Source organism: Lepisosteus oculatus, chromosome 1 (assembly GCF_040954835.1).
Source record: "Lepisosteus oculatus isolate fLepOcu1 chromosome 1, fLepOcu1.hap2, whole genome shotgun sequence".
Classification (NCBI taxonomy): domain Eukaryota; kingdom Metazoa; phylum Chordata; class Actinopteri; order Semionotiformes; family Lepisosteidae; genus Lepisosteus; species Lepisosteus oculatus.
Window position 1 is genome coordinate 62,296,222 of NC_090696.1, and position 24,654 is coordinate 62,320,875.

Genomic DNA, 24,654 nt, shown 5'->3' on the forward strand with positions numbered 1-24,654 from the left:
AACCGATGGCATGTCTTTATGCAAACAGTGAAAGTGTAGAACATGCTACCCAGCCGTGTTGTTGAAGGCATCCTGGCTTCTATAAGAAGCTATATGTGATTCTCATATTACTTTGCTACTGAATACAAGACTAGCTGCCCAAATGGCCTCTTCATGTTTGTAACTGTTCTTACTGTATGTTTTTTTTTCCATGCTTTCTTACTCACAGGTCAAAAACTTGTACACATACCACAGTGAGCATGCCGTCATCAAGAACATTAAGAGGGGCCTAGCCAGCCTGCTTCAGTTGCAGCTCACATCTGGAAAAGTGGAAGAGGTCAGTATGTGTATAATCAAGTAATAATATTTGACCAAGTGAATTAGTGTAATTAAGTAATAATATTTGACACAGTGAATTCGTGTTTTTCTTGCCTTTTCACCAGGTGTGCTAGTGCTAGTGAAAAGTCCCCTAAGTGGCTCAGGAGTTGCATATGGAAATAGGTCCATATATGATTGCTGTGGTTAAATAAAGTCATTTTATATGAAAGATGGGACAGTTTTAAACAGATCATGCTAACCTGTGGTTTGTATATAAATAGAAATGTATTCGATCAAAAAACATTTTCCCTTGATACTTGATGGAACACTTTTTCTTCTTAAAAAGCATCGTGACTGATTGGAATTCTTTGCAAATGGCAAGTTCTTTTCCACGCTATACCCAAATAAAATTGTAGGAAAAGGTCCACATGGAGTCAATATATGCGCTGAACTGTTTTCACACATCATATTTTAGATTTTCAAAAAATGATTCTATGTTGTCACATCCAGTCTTTTTTTCCAGTCAGTTTGATGACTGGTTATCTTACAGTGGCTTTCGTTGGCAACTCAAGCTGTCTGTTTTTCCATGATGTTTGTCTCAAAACAGGTGGATGTGTCGGGAAAGTGCATGATTGACTATCAGGCTCGACAGAATCAGGTTACTCGAATCAAAGCTGTGGACAGCTGCAAGACTGCAGAGACAGGCTTCACATCTCACAGTAAGGTCAGTGTTGAGGGCTTCTGTGGATCAAAAATGAAGAATTCTGCAAATGCATGGGCATCACATTGCAAAAGCAATCAAACACATAAATAAAAAATCAGTGACTCTTTAGTTGCACACTTTGGACTGACAAACATTTTCAGAACAGCACTTACACTCCATTGTACTGTATAATAACAGTGACCCACAGAACTGCAGCTAAGCTGTGTGCTTTTCTTCAGTTAAGAAACCAGTCTATAGTTAATTTAAGACCGCAATCTATAGTTCAGGCTATTTTTAAAATTAACTTTTGGGGTCTCTGGATTGCTAAAGAATTAAACAGTTTAGTCCCTTAGCAATCCAAAGACCCCAAAAGTTAAAACAGGTGAATTTTTGGATGCTTTAGAAGTGTTACCTTTGTCATTGAGATGTGCATTCTTCTTTTCTGATTCTTAAGTGATGCATTGCTCTAAAAGTCACGATTGCATTAATATTAATAATAATAATAATAATAATAATAATAATAATAATTGTTTACACTTATACAGCACTTTTCTGGACACTCCACTCAAAGCGCTTTACAGGTAATGGGGACTCCCCTCCACCACCATCAATGTGCAGCATCCACCTGGATGATGCGACGGCAGCCACAGTGTGCCAGAACGCTCACCACACATCAGCTATCAGTGGGAAGGAGAGCAGAGTAATGTAGCCAATTCATAGATAGGGATTATTAGGAGACCATGATTGGTAAGGGCCAATGGGAACTTTGGCCAGGACGCAGGGGTTACACCCCTACTCTTTTCGAGAAACGCCCTGGTATTTTTAATGACCACAGAGAGTCAGGACCTCGGTTTTACGTCTCATCCGAAGGACGGAGTGTGTTTACAGTATAGTGTCCCCGTCGCTATACTGGGGCATTAGGACCCACATAGACCGCAGGGTGAGCACCCCCTGCTGGCCCCACTAACACCTCTTCCAGCAGCAACCTTAGTTTTTCCCAGGGGCTCTCCCATCCAGGTACTGACCAGGCTCACACCTGCTTAGCTTCAGTGGGTTGCCAGTTGTGAGTTGCAGGGTGATATGGCTGCTGGCCATAATGATGAATCGCCAGCTCCTCTTCGGTTCGCTGTTTCCATCGTCTTTTCTTTCATTTCTATTCTCACTACCCAGGTCCTGGGGGTCAGCTCCAAATCCTCTTCCACCACCGAGTTCATTCTGCAAGATGGTTTCATCAAGTCGGCTCTTTCGGAGGAGAGACACACCTTGTCGTTGAATACACGGCAGGCCATTGCAGCCAGAATTGTGTCCAGGTATACAAATAACCCCCAAAAAACATGGGTTTCACAAATGAGTTATCACTGAAGATCGGGAATCGAATCTGAACATAATTCTTTTTTTGTTTTGATTTGAACATTTTTTGGGTCACTGTACTTGCAATACCTTACTGTACATACCGCTTTTGATTGTCACAAAATAACATTTGTTTTTATTTTACCACTGGATTTCGTTTGTTTCCTGTCCTTTCCTGTTCACGTTTAATGGGACCATTGAATTTAACTGCTTTTGGATGATTTACTAGACCTACAGTAGATTGCCCTAGTGTTTTTCTTTTTTTTTGTAAAATATAGCCTGCATCCCAGTTTGGCTCAAAGGATCTGTATACTGTAAATGGGTCAATTATATTTCAGCCTAGGCCTGGGAGAACCATATAAATGGTTTTTAAAGCTCACCATGAACACAACAGATATTATTCAGGGCGTTTTCTAATATCTGTAAAATCCTTGAAAGTTTTCATTCATTTTTATAACTATTATCTAACTGGATATTTTGTTATATAGCCAGTGCCTAAAAAGAAACATTCATGTTATAGTGTGCAAATATACATTTCAGTTACATTTTGGTGTACTCTGAATGGTTGGTACTATTTTCTGGTAAAAACAAATGCAATTAAAGTATCTGAAAAGTAGATATATTGTCACGGATGTAGGAAGGGACAAACCGTGGAATGGCAGGAGAGTAGAAGAAGACCCTATTCGTAGTGGCGAGACAAGGGTTGGCCTGGGTTAGCTGTTCAGGAGTCATATAGAAACCAATGCCCTCAGGCAGCGGACGTGGGGCGACCAGGTGCTAGGCAGGTCTCAGGACATCTAAACGTCAATGCTGAGCGAAGGTGAATAAGAGACCCGGAAATATATAGCCCCAGCGAGAGAGACACCAGAAGGACAGCAAAGCACAGGAAACTAGGGGCAGGACAGAGTGGGAGCCCCCTCTGGCTGCAGAGGGCGTGACACATATTGTAACAAATGAGCTCCAAAACTGAATTTTGTTTTGCAGGCAAAAGTTAGAACTTGTTAAGACAGAGTCAGGACCTCAAGAAAGTGCTGGTAAAGATGTTGGCAGCATCATCAAGTCTTTGGACCCTAAGTATGTGTCCATTTCCCTGGCATCAGAGAAAATCAAGATGGAATGCAAAGGCTGTCCCTCGGTAAGTACTAGTGCATTATAAACATGTCATATACTGTATACAGCGCCCTCCTGATTTAATCATGCTCTCATTTAAGCACAATCATCAATTAACAAAAAGATTTACAGTTTGGAAAATACATCTTCCTCAAAAAAGTCTAAAGAAATTACTGTAATCACAATAGAACTGTGCAGTGAAAAGTCACAACCTAGTCACAAAAAGTCACATTTATTAACATCTCTGTAGTTAATATTTTATAAACACTCTTCTGGCAGGAATTACTCTGACAAGACACGTTCTGTAGTCTGATATGAGGTTCTGGTATTTCTGGGGCTTCACACACTGTACTTCACACAGGAGATTATACCAGTCAAGCATCACCAGAAACCCTGCACCTCCCTATTTTTAGAAATGAGGCCGTGGCACAATCTGTGGCATTTATAGGTAACCAGTTTTATCCTGGATTGATTGAATTTAAAGTGGTGAGCATAAGTCAGTAAAAGTCATATTATACGAAACAGAAAAAAAATACAACACTAATATAATGACAAACACCTAAGTGAGAAAATGTCAGAATGTCTTCTCCATCTATCCTTGATTGTAAAGTTGTTTGTTTCGGATAAATGTTGTGGTTGCCGAAAGCATTTCATTTTCCTGTTCTTTTAAGCATGAAATAAAAAAGAATTGTTATCAGATTGTATTTGTTTTGCATGAGTAGATTTTTTTTTCTATTAATTCCTGCCTACAGTTTACATTCCCTGTGTCATTCAGGCGAGCACAAACCCACACCACACCCACAGGTGTTCTCGTTTAATTTTAGCATTTGTTTTTATACTGGTTACCAAATCACTGTAATAAAATAGGAGTTTTTAGGAATATAAGGAATGCATTTCTTTCTTGACTATATCAAAAACAAAATTATCACAATATTTCATGTTAAACTAAATAGTAATACGTTAGAGTGAAAGGCAGGTACAGGGCTTTTTCTTGTTCTTTCTGAAGCTCTGTTCTTTCTTAAGCTCTGGAATCACTGGCAAGCAATCCACAAGGACTTTGAACCCGAGAGCCTTTCCAAAGCCCCTGCCTCTCGGAGCTTCTTGTCTCTGATCCAGACTCTTCGAAAATCCAGGAAGGAGGAGATCCTGAAAGTACTCAGGAGCACAAGCCACTCTGCCCTGTAAGCACAGCTGCCGAGCTTCATTGCATGAAATGTACCCTCAGCTCCGCACAGAAATAGCAACTCAAAAACCAGTGGCAGTCCATTAAGATTATCTACAGTTTTTCCCATTTTTATACACTGTATTTGTATTCATTGCCATCCATATTTTCTGTCACTTCATTCCTCATTTGGTTTTTTGCAACAACCCCCAGCACAACTGCACCTCATCCCTCAGCCCTCAGGTGAATTCATCTCATATCTCAGATGAGAGGAGCCTGGTTGTCTCTATGTTGTATTTCATTCACGACCATAAAGATGAAACTCTGCTCTTTTGTCCTGAGGCCATCTTTTTTTTAGAATTCTTGCTCAGGCATGGTATTTATTTTTGTTATTATTTCGTCTGCTGCTGCACTAAGCAGTAGCAGAGTAAGTGTGCCCAAACAGCAGAGAATCAGACCTGTCGGGGAGAATAAGTGCGATGAAGACAGTTTACACTGAGTGAGAACAGGCTCACTGAAGCACGCAGTAATACCTTGTATTACAGTCTAGATGTCTGGGTTAAGTATCAAAGGAAAAGCCAGAGTCCTAGAGAAAAGGTGACCACTGGACGTTATATATTTATTATTCGCAGTATATATAGTATTGGCTGTAGTAGTAATAGTTATACACTAATTGTCCAAAATACTAGGGACCTGCTGTGAATTGAATGTGTTGTCTCAATGGCAGAAGGTCTAAGTCAGGCCTTCAAGAACCTCCCTGGCTAAGAACAATCCTGACATCTATTGGAAAATGCTGTTCAGTCTCACACCCCTTTACCCTCATACGTAGGGCAGCTGAAGATTATGGTGCTGGATAGCATTAGATAGACATTTTCAAACCCTCATGCAATACAGTACATATCAAATCCTGTTCAAGCTTTTCCTGCTGCTCATAGATGGCCAACATGTTGTTTGGAAGGAGTTCCTTATAGTTTTGATAGCTGGCATGGTAGTGGTAGCGTGAAGCATAGTTCTGTTGAGGGTAAGCTACTAAAATCTGTAACTGTGAGGCTGAGATATCCTTCATGGGGTAACAATTAAGAGTTAGAAAACGTCTCTTGCCCCCTGCAGGCCACAAGTAGTAGATGCTGTCACCTCTGCCCAGACCCCAGCTTCCCTGGAGGCCATCCTGCAGTTCCTGAACTTCTCAGACCCTGAGGGCCTGGTGCTGCAGGAGAGGTTCCTCTATGCCTGTGGCTTTGCTTCCCATCCAAATGAGAAGATGTTGAAAGCCTTGATGGTGAGCTTGCATTCAGCTGCACTAGTAAACCGCTACGACTGTAAATTGTGACACACTCAGAACTGCTTTGATAGCATGAGCAGCCGCATGTTGAATTGTTGTTTTCCCACAGCACCTCCAGATCAGTGGTTTATAATTATTCTGTGTCAGAGCCTGTATGAAACATGAGTGCATTAACCCACGTTATTCAGTGGTTGCTATTTAAAAATAAACAGGCTTAGTCACTTTCAGTGGCTTATGTTCTTTGACATCCCTGTTTTGGTCTATGTTTTCAACACAGGACATTTGGAATGGCAAGATTGGTAGCAGCGATATCAAGGAGTCGGTCATAATCATCATGGGAGCCCTGGTGCGAAAGCTGTGCCAGAAGGGGGGATGCGAGCTTCCAGTAAGTCTGATCATTGCCATTCTTTAGCCCAACCATCTTCTTTCACTTCAGAATTCTGGTTCCATTACAAACTGGGATTCTTTAACCATTTATGGCATTTATGACACATCCTCCTACTTTTATTTAATTTTAAAGGCCTGAATAAGGCATTGTTCTTAGCCTCACTGTTATTGTTTAGACAGTAGTCCAGGTAAAGAAACTGATACTGGAAGGACCTGAGAGCACAGAGGTGGAAGCAGAGGTGCAGATGTACCTGCTGGCTCTGAAGAATGCCCTGCTCCCAGAGGCCATCCCTCTCCTGACACAGTTCTCAGAATCCGCTGCAGGGCCCATCAGCACCATTGCCATCACAGCCCTCCAGAGATACGACGCATCCCTGATCACAGACGAGGTAAGCCGTCTGAAAGAAATAAGCGTTAAAGGGGTGGGTTTTGAAGCACAGCTGGAAAACTATATTCCAGAGATCATGTTTCCTGGATCTGGGCGGTGTTCTTTGCTGACTGTGACTGGAATTTGCCAGGTTGCAGTTGTACAATTGTTCGGTTGCTACAAGAGCTAAGCGACACTGAGCCAGCAAGAGTGTCCTCAGATTGCCTTGTATGTAACAGTGAGCCTGGGGACTTGCCGGGAGTCTGTGAGCCTGCACTCTTACCAGTGGGAGCTCCGTCTGTCTCCCCTCCAATCCCTGAGCTGTCCCTTTGGTGTATCAGGTTTCCAACGCGAAAGAAGAGTTGATGGCCCGACGGGGCATATTTCAAAGGGCATGTGCATGTTCTCTGCATATTTCTCTTGCTGGTATGAAGATTGTTGCAGTGAACCCAACTGAAAATTGAAAAACCCAAACTGCTTGGGCCTAGAAATATACATATTTCCAGTTTGCAAACACATTAAATAAGAAAATAGTCTTAATCATTTAACTTGAATTTCAGCAATACCAGTCTGTATAGCAATGACGTACTCTTCATGCACATTGTTCCACATTTAATGCATAGTCAACCACTTAGTTGATGAGTTAGATGCTCAGCAAATTTAATTATTCCAGAAAACCATTTTTATTATTTTTTAATACTTAATTGAGCAGAATTTCATTGCAAGAATGTTGCTTGTACAGTATGTTCCAAGTTCCCATCATTAACTCTGTAGGAAATGTTTAAGAAAGCTGAATGGGGCTTTTCAAAATTTTTAGATTAATTTCATTAAGATCTATGAAGCATCTCACAGTATGAGCATGCGGTATATCTGGAAGAAATCCAGCTACAGCTGATGATCCCTGTTTCCCAAATGTACCAGGTGAAAAAGGCTCTGAACAGGATCTATCACCAGAACAGAAAAGTGTATGAAAAGGTGGTGAGGGCAGCAGCGGCTGATGTCATCTTCAGCAGCAATCCCACATACATTGAAGTGCAAAACCTCCTCCTCTCCATCGGCTCACTCCCCAATGAGATGAACAAGTACATGGTCTCCAAGGTCCAGGACATCCTGCACTTTGAAATGCCTGCAAGGTAGGTCTTCATTATGTTCGGTGGGCTCTGGAAAAGATCGGTCATCAATTTCGCTAAGACGTGGAAAAGCACAACCACACTCCATAAAAAGCTCAATACTCTTCTGGCAGCTATTCCACCTCAGATCTCTTGAGGTAAGCAAATCTGGACCTGGTTAGTACATGGGTGAGATGCACCACCTGTAAATCCAATTTTATCAGATTTCTTGAGGCAAGTACTGTATATCTGGGGCTGGTAAGTATTTGGATGAGATACACAAGAGGAAAGTCAGTTTTATCAATGGTTCTTTTCTTTCTGGACCATGGTCCGAAACAAATGTCCTGTTAAGGCAGAAGGACAGAAGGGTTATGCTGTGTAGGACATGTCATCTTCATATGAGATGTGAAGCTAAATTACTATCCACGTGGCTGTGAACCATACAGATCTCATGACACTTCACACTTAATGTGATGTCCAAACTCCGCTGTAGTGCAGTAGCTTATTCACTGGCGCTTAGCTTTCAAGAGCTTGAAGCTTGTGTTGAAAGTCTTTATGCAAAGTTTAATTTTCTCAAAATCATTATTGCAGAGTTTGTAATAGCATGGTTTTAGATGATTGTTTTAAATTTCGCTGTTCAGTGTGAACGTAGCACTGTGGCACAGTGGTAAGCATTGCAGCCTAGCAGTGATGAGGCCCTGGGTTCAATTCCTGGGATACTATCTGCATGGAGTTTTGCATGTTATCCTACTATTCACATTGATTTCATCCAGATGCTCTGTTTTCCGCCCACAGACCAAAGACATACTGTCTGTAGATTAATTGGCTTCTGGGAAAATTGACACTGGTATGAGTGTATGCCCTGTGATGAACTGGTGTTCCGTCTAAGGTGAATCCTGCTCTGTGCCTTTTACTTGCCAGAAGAGGCTCTGGCTCCCCTGTGACCCTGTATTGGATAAAGCAGTTAGAAGATGGATAAATGTTTCGTGTGAGCACAGCGTGGAGGCCTGGTAGTTAGCTCTGATTTGATTCCAGATTGGGAAACCTTCTACGTGGAAATTTAATGTTCTCCCCACTTTCACTTGTGATTCTCCCACCTTCTTAAGACATGCCTGCTACAGTAGGTTAATCATTGTTTTTCCCGATTGTCCCTGGGTTCTTGGATGTGTGAATGTGCCTATGGTATACTGTTATCAGGTTATATATTATTGTTTAGGGCACCTTAACACCCAGAATTAACTACCGTGACATAATATATATGTAGGATAGATATGGTAGTGTTCTGATTAAGTAGTTAAAGTAGGTACAGTAGCTGCGTCAACATGCGTAGGAACAAGTTCAAGGTTTACTCCATGCTAAAAAGAGAAGAAAGGAAACACAACATTTTGGCTGTGGGGCCTTCTTCGGGTGTCTTTTCAGCATGAAATAAACCTTTAACGTATTCTAATTAAGCCTATTTCACCTCAAGAATTCAGTACTGTTGATATTCTTTATCTGTTTCAGTAAAGCAGTTCGGCAGGTGATGAGAAACACGATTGCCCACAACTATGACCGTTTATCGAAAACTGGCTCCTCGTCTGCTTACTCTGGCTACATGGCACGTAGGTGACTCTTTTCTTAATCACTATCCTCTGTTGCTCTGCAACAAAGTCTTTGTAAAAGGGGCTGATATACTTTGTATGTTGCAGGAGGTTCAGACACCACCTCCACCTACAGTTTGGACATCCTGTACTCTGGCTCTGGTATTCTGAGGAGAAGCAACATGAACATCTATGCTTTAAGTAAGGACACCCAACTTCATGCCAGCCAGGTACTGTATTTTTTTTTTACTTAGGCAATAAAAAGTGAAACATTTTGTCTGAAGCGTTCCATAAACATATGCTTTCTTCATGACTATAGCCTTCGTACTACTTATTAATGCAATTTGGAAAGGGACAAAAATACCACAATAGCAGAAAATGCATCAGAAGGCGCAGATTTAACCAGCAGTATGGAATTTCCCAATGAGAATCTAGAAGGTAATATTTAGTTTTGTGACAACTGCCTTGTGAGATGCAGGAAATGGGAAAATCATTTCTACTAACTTCTTAGTAGAATTCTCCAGTTCCTTTTCTCTGTGGAGAACAATGAAAATTCAAATTTTTCTGCTTTGTCAAAGTTATCAGAAAACAGTTTTCAAATAGACACTTTGTGTTTTGTAAACTGGTAGTTTACAATGAATTCTCATAGTTACTATGCTCTGATATGTTCCTGAACATATAACGTATGTTTATATATAACACATTTATGTAAAACATGGGATATTTAAAAATAAATGTGATCTGATTTGGTCACAAACCAGTACCATTAGTGGGTTCCTATGACTGGAGCTGGGAAACAAAACCCACTTTTGTTACATTAAAAAAGGCCGAGCCATCAGCAAGGGACATATGATGTATTAAAAAGGGGGTGCCTGCTGATTTTGCATCTGATAACTGTATCTTGCCCAGGTTGTCATAGAGGCTCAAGGTCTGGAGTCCCTGATCGCTGCTACTCCTGATGAAGGTGAGGAGGATTTAGAGTCCTTCGCTGGAATGTCTGCCCTGCTGTTCGATGTCCAGCTGCGACCAGTCACCTTCTTCAAGGGCTACAGCGACCTGATGTCCAAGATGTTTACAGCTACTGGAGATCCAATCAATGTGGTCAAGGGCCTCATCCTGTTGATAGATCACTCTCAGGTAAGCATACTGTGGCAGGCCGGGTCAGGGAAGATTGATATGACATCCAACTTGCAACAGAGACCTCATTAGGCCTCTTAAGTCTGTAAATAGCCACACTATAGGTGAATTAGGTCATATTAAATAATTGGTAAGAGGATTACAAGTCATACTCTCACATTGTGTGTGATTAAGATACTTTATTATAGCTTCCGTGGTGTGGATGGATATAGAATGTCAAGTCTTTGTGTGCTAGAGGAAATGTTTTGCCGTGATAAAAAGTCCGTTCATAGCAGTCTTCCAGTCATTGTATGTTCAGGCCCTTTGAGCCACCTTATTTAGGTTGGTGTCCTCAATGAAATTTACAGGCTGGATTCCACTGTGGCTTTTCACAGTAGGTCCCTGGACCGGAGAGGGGGACACCTGAATCTTTAGTGTTTTGTCTGCTGAAGGAATTTTAGAGAGCAAAGAAAAGTTTATGAACCAAGACTCCATTTGAGGAGTAAGATTCATTTTGCTGACCGTGGTAATGAACTGGAAGTGTAATCCTGTGCTACATATACTAATAAACTACGAGAACATTTGTGTGTCTAATTCTTCTGTGGAGGAGTGGAAGAAAACATTGAAAGATCCCAGGAAGCGGTGATGTGGCAACCCTAAACTGTCATAATATATAATGAAAGCGAAACTTTGGACCTTGGTCTCATGTGCTGAGCTTGAATTTGTCTTGCATTTCTTGCACAGTTGATGAATAGTGCACTTATCAGCACTACTGATCTTTTTCTTGGGCGTATGGTGGCGCAGTGGTTAGCACTGCAGTCTCATAGTGCTGGAATTCTGGGTTCAATTCCAGATGTGTGGTGCTGTTTGTGAGTAATTTGTAAGTGCTCCCGATGTTCACATTGGTTTTCACCAGGTGCTCCAGTTTTCTCTAACAGTCCAAAGACTTCCGGGAGAATTGCTGTGAATGTGTTTGTGTCTGCGTGTGCCCTGAGATGGACTGGCATCTGATCCAGGGTGTATCCCATCTAGAGCCCATTGCTTGCCAATATATGCTCTGGCTCTGGCTCTGGCTACCCTGAATTAGATGAAGCAGCTAGAAAATGGGTGGATCACATTTTGATCCCAAACCAACACATCTATGATGAAACGAGTCAAAAGATTGAAAAGGAAAGACCCTACATCTTTCTAGCTGTAGTACAGAAATGTATAAAGTGTAAGTGGGTCAGGTGCATAAACTGAACCACAAAATCCTAAGTTTTAATTTAAAAAAACACATTGCATAACTTCTGAATAACTCTTTGAAGTTGGAAAAAATGCAACAGAGGAAAGCAAATGTCATTCTCTAAATGGTCATATAGATCTGTGCTGCGTAACACTAACATGGTCCTGCACAAAAAAAAAAAGCGTAGGCATCCATTTCATTAGACAGATGAGTTACAGTAGCATCCAATTCCTAGAAATGTGCCACAGCCAATTTGGCTTAAGGATCTTTTCAATTTTAATTTGATCTTTCCAAAGTCTCGCCGCTATGCTGTCTGCTATCTATCTGTCTGAAATGGATTTGTTCTTGTTTTAAATTACTTACTCTCCATCCCTCTCTCTCTCTTTCGCCCACTCTCTCTCCCTCTCAGGTCATCCAGTTACAGTCTGGGCTGAAGGCCAGTGTGGAGTTCCAGGGAGGGCTGGCCATTGACATTTCAGGTGGCATGGAGTTTAGCCTGTGGTATAGGGAATCTAAGACCAGTGTAAATAACAGGTAGGGTTGCTGCTGAATTCATAATGTGTTCGTTTTAGAAAGCATAAAAAGATAGAAAGGGTGGCACAGTATGGCAGTGGTTAGAATCGCTGCCTCACTGCTCAGGGGCCCTGGGTTCAATTCTGGACCTGGGGTGCTGTCTGTGTGGAGTCTGTATGTTCTCCTCATGTTCACATGTTTTTTTCTTCAGGGTTCTCGTTTCCTCCCACAGTCCAAAAAATATACTGGTAGTAAATGGGCTTCCGGAAAGAACTGGCCCTGACATGAAGCAGTTAGACAGTAAATGGGTAAAGATACAACAATTGCTAACCTGAAATCCCTGCTGTTGTTTTTGTGGTGACCAAATCACACTGGGGTCTACCCTGTTTCCACTGATCCTTAAACAATATAAATGAAAATTCAAAGTGAAAATGGGATGTCTGCCTTTTCTCATAGTTACTACTCGGGAAAAAGTCCTAGAGACGAAAAGAAAAATCTGCTATTAAGTTGTAAAATTCCCCAATTCCCCAAGTATAATAAGTAATAAGAGCTTGCCGAAGGGTCACCATAGACAGATGAGCAGATATACCGATGTACAGTTTAAACTTTTTTTTCAGCTCTTCCAAGCTTATTTCATATCTCCAGAAGAAGAATGACATGGACAGGTGTTAAGGCCAACACAATGTGTAGCACACAGTCTAAGAATAGCCCTGGGGGCTATCTATATCACCACAACACATGCTAGTGATATTGTTGCCAAGCCATACTGCATCCAAAAGGCCAAACAACAGTGCAGTGTTCCATTGAAATGAAAATGTGTGTACAATTTTTATAATTCTATATAATATGTGTAGAATTGTAGCCCGCTTACTGGCAATTAGTTTTAAGTATTGTTTGGCAAATGTAGAAAAAAGCTGATCTAGTACGTTTTGTTTTTAAATCCTTGCAAAAAAACAAAGCCATCCTTTAAACCCATGGACCCGTACAGTATGCTTGAACAATTCGACAATTTAATCCTAGCATAACATTTTTTACTGGCACTGATGCCATTTCAAACATTCACATTTGATGAATAAGGGATTCTAATTCAGTGTCACCTAAAGGGGTTTTCTAAACATAGTGAAATGCAAGGAATGTGTGTTGTGTTTTATGACAACAAAGATAAAAATGCAAATCAGAATTTGTCAAATCAACAGGACCCACCAATAAAGAATGATATCCATTCATGTGGCCATCTATGGTTTTCCAGTACTTTGTAATTATAAGTTTACTTGGGATCTATTATATTTGTGACCATAATGAATTTAATCTTTCATTAGGGGAGATGATCCATTTCTCCTTAGTAACCTTTGGGGTAGTACAAAATTAAGGGGGATATTTAAAACAATTAATCACTGATTTCATTAATTATGATAAACAGTTCTATATGATTAATGCTCAAACAATAATTGTATTGTTTGTACATGGATGATTGTCAGGGAATACAAAATTGTACAAGAATATTAAACAGGATACTTCACCAGTTTTTATAGAAGGGCTCAGTCTACTTTAAAGGGTGTTTTGAATATTAGACTTAAAATCACTTTGTTTTACTCCAATTTTAAATGCAATTTTCAGTGAGTATACTGTTCTTGCTGTTAATTGCAGCAATATTTTTTATATGAATCAGATGATTTCATTACTCATTAATTAATTTCAAATGATATGAATGATTATGTTTATTTTAGCAGGTCAAAACAACATGCATAATCAAGTGAATTCTTCTGTGCATTTACAATACAGAAGCAGTGCAAAACCCACAGATTTTAAATCACATCTATTTTAAAGAAACACTCACATATATTATGCACTCATAAAATAGAAACAGTACTAAATAGTAGAATAATACAGTTCTGATTCTGATTTATTAAAAGCTCTTTTGGCTTGATCCTCCTCAGACTATAAACATTAAGTATGATGCACCATAATAATTGAATTTGGGTTGAATTGGGTTACTGAAAATGTATGAGGAGCTTCGGCCCTGTAAAACAGATTAAAAATTGCTTTCCCATTATTAATCAATGACAGAAGTCACAGAAAAACCCTGTAGATTGCAGCAATATAAATTATTCATCCTGAATTGGCAATTAATAATTTATTATACAGGTTTCTGCAGTGTTCATTGATTTCCAACAATTGGAAATGCGTTTCATCAGAAATTTGAAAAAGAATTAGTCATTCTCTTGGTTATAATTTCAGGTATAAACATAGGGATATTTAGGAACATATCTTATGTTAAAGGAACAGTACAATTAATTTGGAAGGCTGCCAAAATGAGTAAATTATCTAAAGATTTAAGATTGTTAGGGCATTCGTCTCTGGTGCAATTATTGATAAACTAGCAGTTGTGCGATAGTGCTCCTTTCATTCTTAAAGTTATCTTGCTGGTTTCTAGGGGTGCCTTGTTTGTGATGGGCAACGTGACAGTGGACATGGACTTTGTTAAAGCCGGAGTGGAGGTCAGCTTTGAGACTGAAGCCACACTAGATTTCATTACCACAGTGAAGTTCTCTGAATACCCCTTTCTGGTGTGCATGCAGATGGACAAAGAATCCTTTCCTTTCAGGTAAGTTGTTGCTGATGATGTGCGGGGCTTTGCTTTGCAAAGATCGTTAAAAAACTGGAGATCTATTTGTCTGGGATATATTCATACTTTAAATACTCCATCTTCTCGGTCCTCAGCTCCAGTCGTGAGTAAGTTGAGTCAGAAATAGGAATTTGTCCAAATGGTATTACTTTTACCCAACACGTACAAACACTGTGACAGGGCCCTGCCTGAAATTGTTTTCAGCTGGGCTGGAGTGTGGAGCGTCCTTATTAGTCCCGTGACTGATTGACTGGCATGTTTTGTTCTCAGGACACGATCAGTGTGCCAACCTCCCCAGGAGTCCCATATACAGCCCAGCCGCATTTCATTTATGGCACATCAGCCATTAACTCAATCAAGTACAGGAAAGCATAAAACGTGGCCCTTCATCCTCATGTGATGTGTTAGCTTCTTCTGGGTTGTAACCATTTCACCTTCATTTCTACCACTCCATTCCCAGGGAGTACATGACAAAGTACGAAAGCATCCAATCGGGAAAGCGCTTCGTCTCCCGCAGGGGTAGGAGAGACCAAATACCCGGCTCCGAGCTCCCGCTCCACCAGGAAAACTCCAACATGTGCAAGAAAGTGTTCACTGATGACTCAGACTGGTAGATGAGCATGTGGTTATCCCCAGGGCTGCCATGCTCCCTCAGTGATCAGAGAATTAAGGAATGTGTTTGTCAAACTTGAGAAGTTGGGCTGGCAACGGGTTTTATTTGTCACAACTTTCCACCTGTTTATTACACAGGAAAACATTTAGGAAGTCGTCAAGTAGTGTAAATATTTACACAGCAAAACAACTCCAACACTAAGATCAGTCTTCAGAAATTAATTTACAGAGGTAATCCTCGGGCTATTGGTCTCATGTCTTTCAAGACGCTATGGAAAATCAGTGACTGCTTAGCTTGAGACTCTGGTCTTGCTGTATCAGATTTATTCCTTAAATGTATTTCCTGTTTAATAAAACCTTATCAGTCCAACATGGCCAAGAAGGTGCCAGAACTGTACAAACAGTGTTTACATATTTACATTTATTTAAAACGTTTTTGTAAAATAGACAGATTATTGATTTTAAGATGTTCCTTCTTGCCAACAGAGTTTTGTAAAAAATATACTGTATGTGGTATATAAAAAGATGCAAGATGGGTATTTCAGGTTACACCTGCTCATGTTTACATCAGTGCTCATGAAAATTAGTCTCTTTGTTTAAGTTTTGTGTTGAATGTTCAAGAAAAAAAAAAACAAATTTGGAAATTGGTCATGGTCTTTGAAATGGAAAGAATGTGACACTGAGGCTTGATTTATCCTCTTTTGTGAAGATCTTATCTAAAGTCCGTGCTTGACAGATTCATGTGAGGAGTGAACAGGCAGAGGGACCTCTGATCAGGTTTGACTAAGAAATGTTTTGCTTCCTGTAGTGTGGGAGAGGTGATACTGGTATGTGAAAATGGAAATACAAATCTCATTGTACAGCAGTTAGTATCCTAGGTACCTGTATTACTTCTGCCTTCACTCCACACAGCATAAAGGCAACTCAATGTGTATTATGAAAAATGAAATAAGGATTACACTGGTTGATACTGTTTTGTTTTGAATACACCAGCTAAAATATTTGTTTCATGGCAGTAAACAGTCAATGTAATGATGTTTTTTTATCACTCATGGTTTTTAAAAGAACCAAAGTTTTATAACTTCTCATAATTTTTGTATTCCAAAAAAACAGGTTGGTCTTATTCAAAACTGAAACAAGTAAAGATGAAGCTCAAAATCAGAATGCAGCCTAGAATAGGCCTTCTCTGGCCTTCTCTGGCCATGGCCCTTCCAAACCACCCCATTGTAGTCCTTGAGTGCAGCCAGCACCAGAATTGTTATATTGATACAAGTTATTTAGGACTGGCTGTTCATAAATCCAGCAGTAAAGTGAATTGGAAAGGCCACACTTGGAGAAGATCTGGTCTTGTCTTTTGCTGGAAAAGCTGAATATCAAGTTGCAATAAAACAAAATTCTGATTGAATTGGAGTTGTTTGATCAATATCAGCTTCTCAATAAGTATAGATTTCTATCAGAACATTTCCATTTGCCCATCTTTCTACTAGTTTTAATTTATATAAAGAACAACAGTGCAAATTGCTTTGGAATGGATGATGCTATATTTCTGATACATTGGAAATGGTAATTATACAAAATAGAATATTTTATAAATAATAATTACCTGTATATAAAATATAAATTACTTGGAATTGTGGATTATTTCCAAATTTTGGCAATGATAATATTGGATAATCATGTCTTAGTATGATTCTTGAATAGGGCAGGATGCTTTTCAGATCATCTATCCCATCATATAAATTCCAACAATCAGAACTCTCTTAAAAATCATTTTACCATTCATCAAGCACCTTTACTGGGGCGTGGGGGTCCCCAAAATGCAAAAGATAGTTTTCATACTCATAATGTGTAATTTTTTTCAATAGTGACAAGATTTAGTGTGTACATACTGTATGCTTTAGATTATTTGTAATTTACGACAGTGTTCATAAGAATAATCCAGTGTGATTCTGTGTTGTATTTGGATATCTTTCATGAGAGTAATTTTGGAAAAAGATTATAAAACACTGAGAACCCATGTTTTACAGGACATCCATTTACTTTTCATGTGCATACATGCAACTACAGTACATCAAAGTAATGCACTGAAGTGTTAATTCAGTGCTTTAGAGATGTATGCCAGTCTTGAACAGTTCTAATTTGAAAGAAAGTATTCTGTAACCGAAGCTTCCTTCCTCTCATATTCCTTCTCTGTTTTTACTTTTCTGATATTTTTAGTTTTTTGTAGAGTTACAGTAGTTGGTTTTGTGATGTTACTTTGGTGGGTATCTTTATGAAAGGTGATAAGCCAGAGAGAATTTAAATGTCTAATAGAGAAAAGAAACAGTTGAAAATGCTCTTGGTATTAAAAAAAAACCAGAATAATTCAAAGTTTTGGTGTTTCCATGAGCCTCTTTCAAGATTGAAAACATTAGATGTAACTGTGGAATGTCTTAATGTTTTTATACAGTATCTCACTTGTTCTTTCAGGGTTACATGCTTGAGACTCCTATTGTAAAACTTACTTTCTGTGTAATGAGAACTACAGTACAATACTACACAGACATAAAAAAGTATTTAAGGACTTCTTAAATACTGATCAAATGCTTTATCAAGCTTGCATGTAACTGATTAAAAAATGTAACTGAGCCGTTAACTGAAAATGAACTGAAAAAAGATTTATTCAAATACTGTATCTGCCATGTTAAGAAAGTACAGCATTTATTACTTTATTATTCCTCCTCACCTGAGGCCCTATGTTTAGATATTTTAGATATTTTTGAAAGATAAAGACTATTTCAGAGTTTTGAAGATACATTTTAAGGATTTTTCTTAAGAAAATGTATTATCCTGGTAACTAAGCAAATACCAATGCTTTTTATTCTACTAGAATTAAAAGACTCAATTTTTTCAGTTTCCCAAATTTGCAAGGACTTTTTGTATTTCCAAAAATAAACAAATGTCAAGTAGACCAATTGCCACATGAGATCCAAACTAAAATCAAGGAGTAATACAGGTCCTAAAATATGATATTTTTGAAAGCAACAAGGTCAAGAATCTTTTCCAGAATTAATTTGATGGTGAGTGGCAATTTTATCCCATTCCCAGCCTCACTCAAATAAAGTGAGCTAAATACTTTGGGTTTCAGTATGCTTATTGAACATTACAATGACAAATGGAGGGAGCAGTACTGTATTTAAAGTGACATTTTCTTGGGAACTGTATTTTTTAGTATTTCTGAATCACCAGTCCTTGTGATGTATGCAGCTTTAGCTTTTTATTAGGTATGACACGTGTGGGTGATAATCTCTAATAATCTGAGAGTATACAGCAAGATAAAAAAGTACTATAAATATGTCACTACTTAATTTATCTTAAGTGGCAAGATTTTAAGGCCCAGGGCTGCCTCATTATAATTATAATTGGTGCTCATTGTGGCTATACTGTATATTATATATTCCCATGATAAATTTTCTTAACATGTACAGTATATTGTGTAGTATAATAAATACTGTGTATATAGTATTTATCATTTATATCTATAATATTTATCAGGTTTTTCAAAGTGCAAATGTGTTGTTTAAATGTTAGGATTGCTAAATACATTTTTTTTTCTTTCATAGCCAAATACAATTGCTGATATACTGATGCAATCACCCAGTTTTCACTACACAGTGGTTAGAATAGGAACTGTCTAACTGCCCAGACATGCTCTGATACAGTCTCAGGGCTGTGTGTCATAACCAAACTTGTTGAAACATCATTTCTCAAACATCTAGAGCCTGTCATAACTTGATTAAATTTCCCTTTTCATCTACAGTATAGTGAACCAGAGATTATATCTTGCCATTTTAGCATAACTTTGTCAGTTTTCACAAAATGCTGATGGTTTGAATTTTAAATAATCTAGACTGAATTTTACTTTAAGATACTTTAAGATCATGTGACAAATGCTTTTATGTGTACTTGCTTATGTACTTGCCCAGGAGGGCAAAAGCAAAATTCAGTAGTTGTTTTACTGGGGGGAGGGGTCCTGCTCAAGGGTTTTAGGTACAGTACGTATGAAAGTCTGATGCCTCAAACAAATACTAATGAAATATAAGTCCAGGCATCAGATGTAACCTTTTTTTCTAGGTCTCCTCTTAGGTCTGTCATGCATATTGACTTCTTATAAATTTAGGTACAGCAGAAACTCAGTGTGTCACTCATTGTGATGTCAGGGACTCCACACCACAGGTGTTTTGCGAACATGTATTTCTACAGTATCTTCAATCCATTGTCTAAAAACTGATCCTTGGCTAGAGGCTTTAGTAAATTAAAGACTATTTCTTTCTTATTTAAAAACATTAAGACTTTTTCTTGAATTCCAATATTAAATAGATCAATGTCAAGTAGATTTGTCATTCTAAATCTTAGTGCAGCTTTGTAGAGCTGTACCTACAGTAAATGAAACAGGAATGGCAAACATGGAACATTTTCATTGCTAATAATTCATGCTTGGATTGAATGTTTTCAGTTGGAACATGGATGGCAACACATTTGGTCCTCCCCTGTAGCAGTAATAAATGACTTGCTTCTACTTGTATAGCATGCATGACATTAGAAACTACACTTGTTGGCTGAAGGCATTTGAGTGCAACAACTGGGCATTAATAGAGATTCTTCAGGAGTGTTGGGCTAGCAGCTGTGAGCTAGAAGGTGCTAGTCAGGCATACCAGTTCCATGGTTACTGCAACAACAAACCCACAAATGTGCAGTCTGAACTTTAGCACAAGAAGGGTGAGATTTCAACCATTAGGCACCTCAATCCACAAAGAATCAGAAGGCTGCCCACAATGATCAAACCTTCCTTTCATTTTACAGTGTTAGATTTGCTTGCTGTTAAGTTTATTTCAGAACTTTTAAATTTAAAAGGTCTCTCTATATCTGTCATATATCTGTCTATACAGTAGATCTGTTAACCATTATTAAGAAATATACTAGGGAGGAGTATCAGTTTTTGGGATAGGCCATGTTTGAGCATCCTGTGCGTTTGGATATAACATTTATTTTGTACTACGGTTGAATTACTAATGACTGAACTCTAAAATTAATATCTAAAACCATTTTGAAGTTTTTTAATCTTTGAAATCTTTTGAATGGGTCTAAAAAAATGGTAGTCATAATTTAATTCCTATGAATGCTGACTGGGAAACAGAATAAGATTTCTCCCCCAAATCATAGTTCTGTGGTCTGTGGCTTTGGGTAGCCAGTAATACTTCAACATCATGACTGATTGAGACATCTTAACTGGTCAAGAGGCATAAGACAATGTACAAGGTAGATGTTTCGACACATTGTTGTAAGGAAAAAAAATAAACACAAACAGTACTACTGGAAAAAAGTGTCATATTTATTGGACAGCTTTTAAAACATACATCTGCTTGCAAAATCCATTTATTGCTGACACAAAAAAAGTTCAATCAATTTTTTGCATTGTATTTTTCTCTTTATCTCCAGTGCAACACTCTGCTAGTGCAATTCTCTCACCACAGTTCCTCTGAAAACTCGGCATCCTCCACCCTTTCATTCCTCAGTGTCGCCATTCCATCCTCTGCCCCAACAGCACAATAATATTCCTCCCCAACAGAAGGTCAGTCCTGTTTGCCGTACTGAGTATATTGTGCCCAGGTCAAGCCTTTTACTACATGACTCTTGCCCTCTACACATTACTCTCCACAGTCCTACCCAAACCTTTACAAACCTCGAAAAACATTGTAAACACTTGACAGCATGAAACAGGTTCTGTCTTTGGAAAGCAAGCATTGACGTTTTTATGTAAATATGTTTTTTTTTTCAGCAAGTTAAAATCAAAGGAGCTGAACAGCTCTGTTTTAAGGGCGCAGGAAAAGGGAAATGGGAGCCTGTAGTATAAATTAGAAAAAAGAACTCACTGCAATGCAACTGAGAATATGAACCACAATTAAAGTTAACGTTTGTTAAGCAGCGCACAAAGCTTGGCAAAATATGATTTGTCAAGTGCTTTTGTTGAATGTTGTTCACGAACAGTGTAAACCAGCAACATTTTCTTGTGCATGAGTTGTCTCAGTTAGTCTGGGAAAGTAACTGGGCTCTCACATACAAAAGTAGATCAAACTGGCGAAAAGCTACTGAATTAACCTCACTTATTCGCTGTGCTTCAGAACGTGTATTCCATAGTTTGGCGTTTATCTACGCCTTGCGTTGTTACAGATGGTGAGCACTTAGGCCACAGTTTATCAAATTATTGCTCAGGATTTTTGAAAGCAAAACACAAAAAATATATATATATAAGAAAATAAACTCTTATTCATTAACGAATACAGACAGACTTCTTAATTATAAGCTGTTTCTTAGCAGCACATTAATGCAACAAAGCATTAAGTAAAGTCAAGATTGTCAAGACATAATGAAGAAAACAACGCTTATACCAATTCTTCCACAACAGTAACATTTCAGTAAGTGCTGTCATTTTGTTTCATTTTAGCATCACATTTTTTTTTTCATTCATGGAAAAAAGGAACACACACTTCAACCTGGCTTTAAAAAAATATAAATTGTGCTGTTTGTTTTAGCTTCCATAGAGGTGTAATTATTTTTCAAGTGTTGCAGTCAAGGAAAAACCTGAGAACTCTAAGTGCAAACCTGGAAAGTTGTGCTATGGAATTTGTTCACGAAGCACCTTTTACAAATATATATGGTGTTACGTTGAAAATTATAATCACAGAGAACTTTGAACAATATTTACGTGACTGTAGGTACACAGACTGGCCAGCAGTTCCACATACCCACTCTTTGTATTAAATTTAGAGTAATAAAAAATAAAACTGCAACCTATGCATATTCAAACATGAGTTATATGGGATCTTCAGAGGCTATACAAAAATCTTCAAAAAGCACTACAGATTTTAGGAGCAAGTGCACAGTGTAGCTTAAAATGTGCAAAAGGGTAACTAAGAAAAAGACCAAGTTTAATTTTTTTCTTTGTAATGCCTCCTTCAGAATATTATTCTTAACTGAAAAACTATATTAGTATTACAATAACATGTCACTTTTCCACAACATGTCCAAATTCAGTATTCTATAACTTTTTTATTGCACAGTACAGCCAGTGATTCTTTTTAACTGCATAAAAGGCTGCAATAAAAAATGTAATACAGCTTGATCTTTTGCATTCAAGCTCTGCAAAGAAAGTAGCCCAATAAATTGTAGTAAAACCACCGGCCGTCAAACCTTTCAATTTCCATTTCATGGAAATGTATTTTTTCCCAAGTAAATAAAAGTATGAATTAAAACTTTCATGACACAGCAACCCAATTCACAAAAGTATAAATTCACTACACACTTTTCTATGACAATGACTCAATTATTTTGTTTCAATTATTAAGCCAAACAGTATGATATTATACAGTATGTCAGATCTGGGTAATTTTGACAAAAGCCTTGATTCAATTAATTTTGATCTGGGAATGCTATAAGCATGATTATAGATAGAGGGAATGATATTAGTTGCCAGTTTGTCTTACAATATATCTACAGATAACATCCAGCAATTTTGTTTATGTAATCATATTTATTTGTTTACCTAAAATGTTTTTCAGCATACAGCATGTCTTTTGGATTTTGTTCAGGGGATAATTTAATATCAAAATGTTTTTTTTCCATGTAAAACAGCATGTAGCATAATATCCTTATAACTTCACTAATGTAGGAGCTTAATTGACTAGGTGACATATTAATATTTAAAAAAAATAATTTAGAGGATAAAGAGGGCTCAACATGTATAACAAATAGAAGCAAACATATACTTCATTTAAAGGACTAGAAAAATATGCCTGCATTCATTTACTAGTTTTATTCATTTGCTTTCTTAGTGTTATTTTTTTCTATCAAAGACATTTTGTAAGAAGTTGGGTCCCCAAATATAAATCTTTCTATAAATAGGAAAGAGGTAATATGTTACCAAATCCTACAGGGGAGATTACATTTATTCTTGCTAAATTCCCACCACTATTATTTTTTAACCAGTCCTTGAAATTCAGCCACAACACTAGTCTAGAACACTCCTCGTTCCTCTTGAGAAAAGTGTCACAGGCTCCTTTAAAATCACATTGTACAGCAACACTTCATCCAGTCAGGTCACCTCCAATGGGACGCGGGGACATTGCTTGTACAGTGACCCATAGGGGAGGCTGTCCCCTAGTCAGTCACCATTACAGCTGGCCCCACCTACTGCTTCTACTTGGAGCCTTTCTGCCCAAGTAGCACCCACGACAAGCCCAATTAGGGCTTGTGAGATTTGGTTGAATCAAACCCAAATCTGTCTGGGCTACAGCTGAAGAAAGAAACACATGACTTACATGTGCTTCTCTATAGTTGGAACCCATACCTGGAGGGTATCACCCTAACACACAATCTCCTAAGCATTTCACGTCACCGTGAAACAGGTACAGCACTACGTACTGTAGAAAGCAGTACTATGCAATTCTGGTACTATGTGAAAAAGTGATTTTGTGGCACTCTTTAAAAGAAGGACCACAGGGTGTCAGGCCCAGTGTTGTTGTTCAATTAAAAGGACAGCGAAAAAATAATAATAATGCTAATTTGCTGAGACTAAATTCCATCCCCCTGGCAAAGAAAAGACACTTCCCCAGGTCATACTCTAGTATTATCTCACTTGCTGTCTCCAGTGAAAATAGAGTATGAAAGAGAAATGAGATGGAAGGCCTTTTTGGTAGTCTGCAGGCTGCAATAAAATTTGACCTACGTGGATTTTCAAGTTGTAACACGAGACTGTCAGACATAACAGCCAGTCATCTGAACGGTTTAATGGTTCTCTACTCTAATGTATCAGTTCAAGCTGTGGGAGAGCTGGGGAGTGTTGGAGTGGTGTAAGGCATGTTTTGCTCTGAAGGTTAATTATTGGAAAGTGATATGAAACACGCCTGCAATTCCTAAAATTAAACTATGTAGTTGAAAGTTAGTCAAAAGTTGCATTCAGAGAATTCTAATGAAGACATTAGGGGACCTTACAGTTCAAAGCAAACTGATTAAAAGTTTAAAAGTAAAAGCAACCACTCTTTACAGCATACTTAATTATTCATAAATCCTGTGTAATGCATTTTAATTTTATTTTTCCAGCACTCCTAAAAAATAACCCAAAACATGATTAATATTCTTCCTTTCTTCATGAAATTACACATACTGTACTGGCAGGA

General features: G+C 38.3%; 1 protein-coding gene across 2 annotated transcripts in view; it reads left to right on the plus strand.

Moving 5' to 3' along the window:
• mttp (microsomal triglyceride transfer protein) overlaps positions 1-20,801 on the plus strand; it is a 31,887-nt gene extending 11,086 nt beyond the window's left edge. For both annotated transcript variants that reach the window (XM_015345200.2, XM_015345201.2), the window contains exons 5-19: positions 209-316; positions 905-1,021; positions 2,171-2,310; positions 3,335-3,485; positions 4,484-4,641; positions 5,733-5,901; positions 6,182-6,289; positions 6,468-6,680; positions 7,580-7,791; positions 9,271-9,368; positions 9,456-9,577; positions 10,257-10,484; positions 12,098-12,222; positions 14,636-14,806; positions 15,288-20,801. In XM_015345200.2, coding sequence (XP_015200686.2) covers positions 209-316; positions 905-1,021; positions 2,171-2,310; positions 3,335-3,485; positions 4,484-4,641; positions 5,733-5,901; positions 6,182-6,289; positions 6,468-6,680; positions 7,580-7,791; positions 9,271-9,368; positions 9,456-9,577; positions 10,257-10,484; positions 12,098-12,222; positions 14,636-14,806; positions 15,288-15,441 — 2,274 coding nt within the window. In that variant the 3' untranslated portion in view covers positions 15,442-20,801. The remainder of the gene's footprint in view (positions 1-208; positions 317-904; positions 1,022-2,170; positions 2,311-3,334; positions 3,486-4,483; positions 4,642-5,732; positions 5,902-6,181; positions 6,290-6,467; positions 6,681-7,579; positions 7,792-9,270; positions 9,369-9,455; positions 9,578-10,256; positions 10,485-12,097; positions 12,223-14,635; positions 14,807-15,287) is intronic.
• The last annotated feature ends 3,853 nt before the right edge of the window (positions 20,802-24,654 follow it).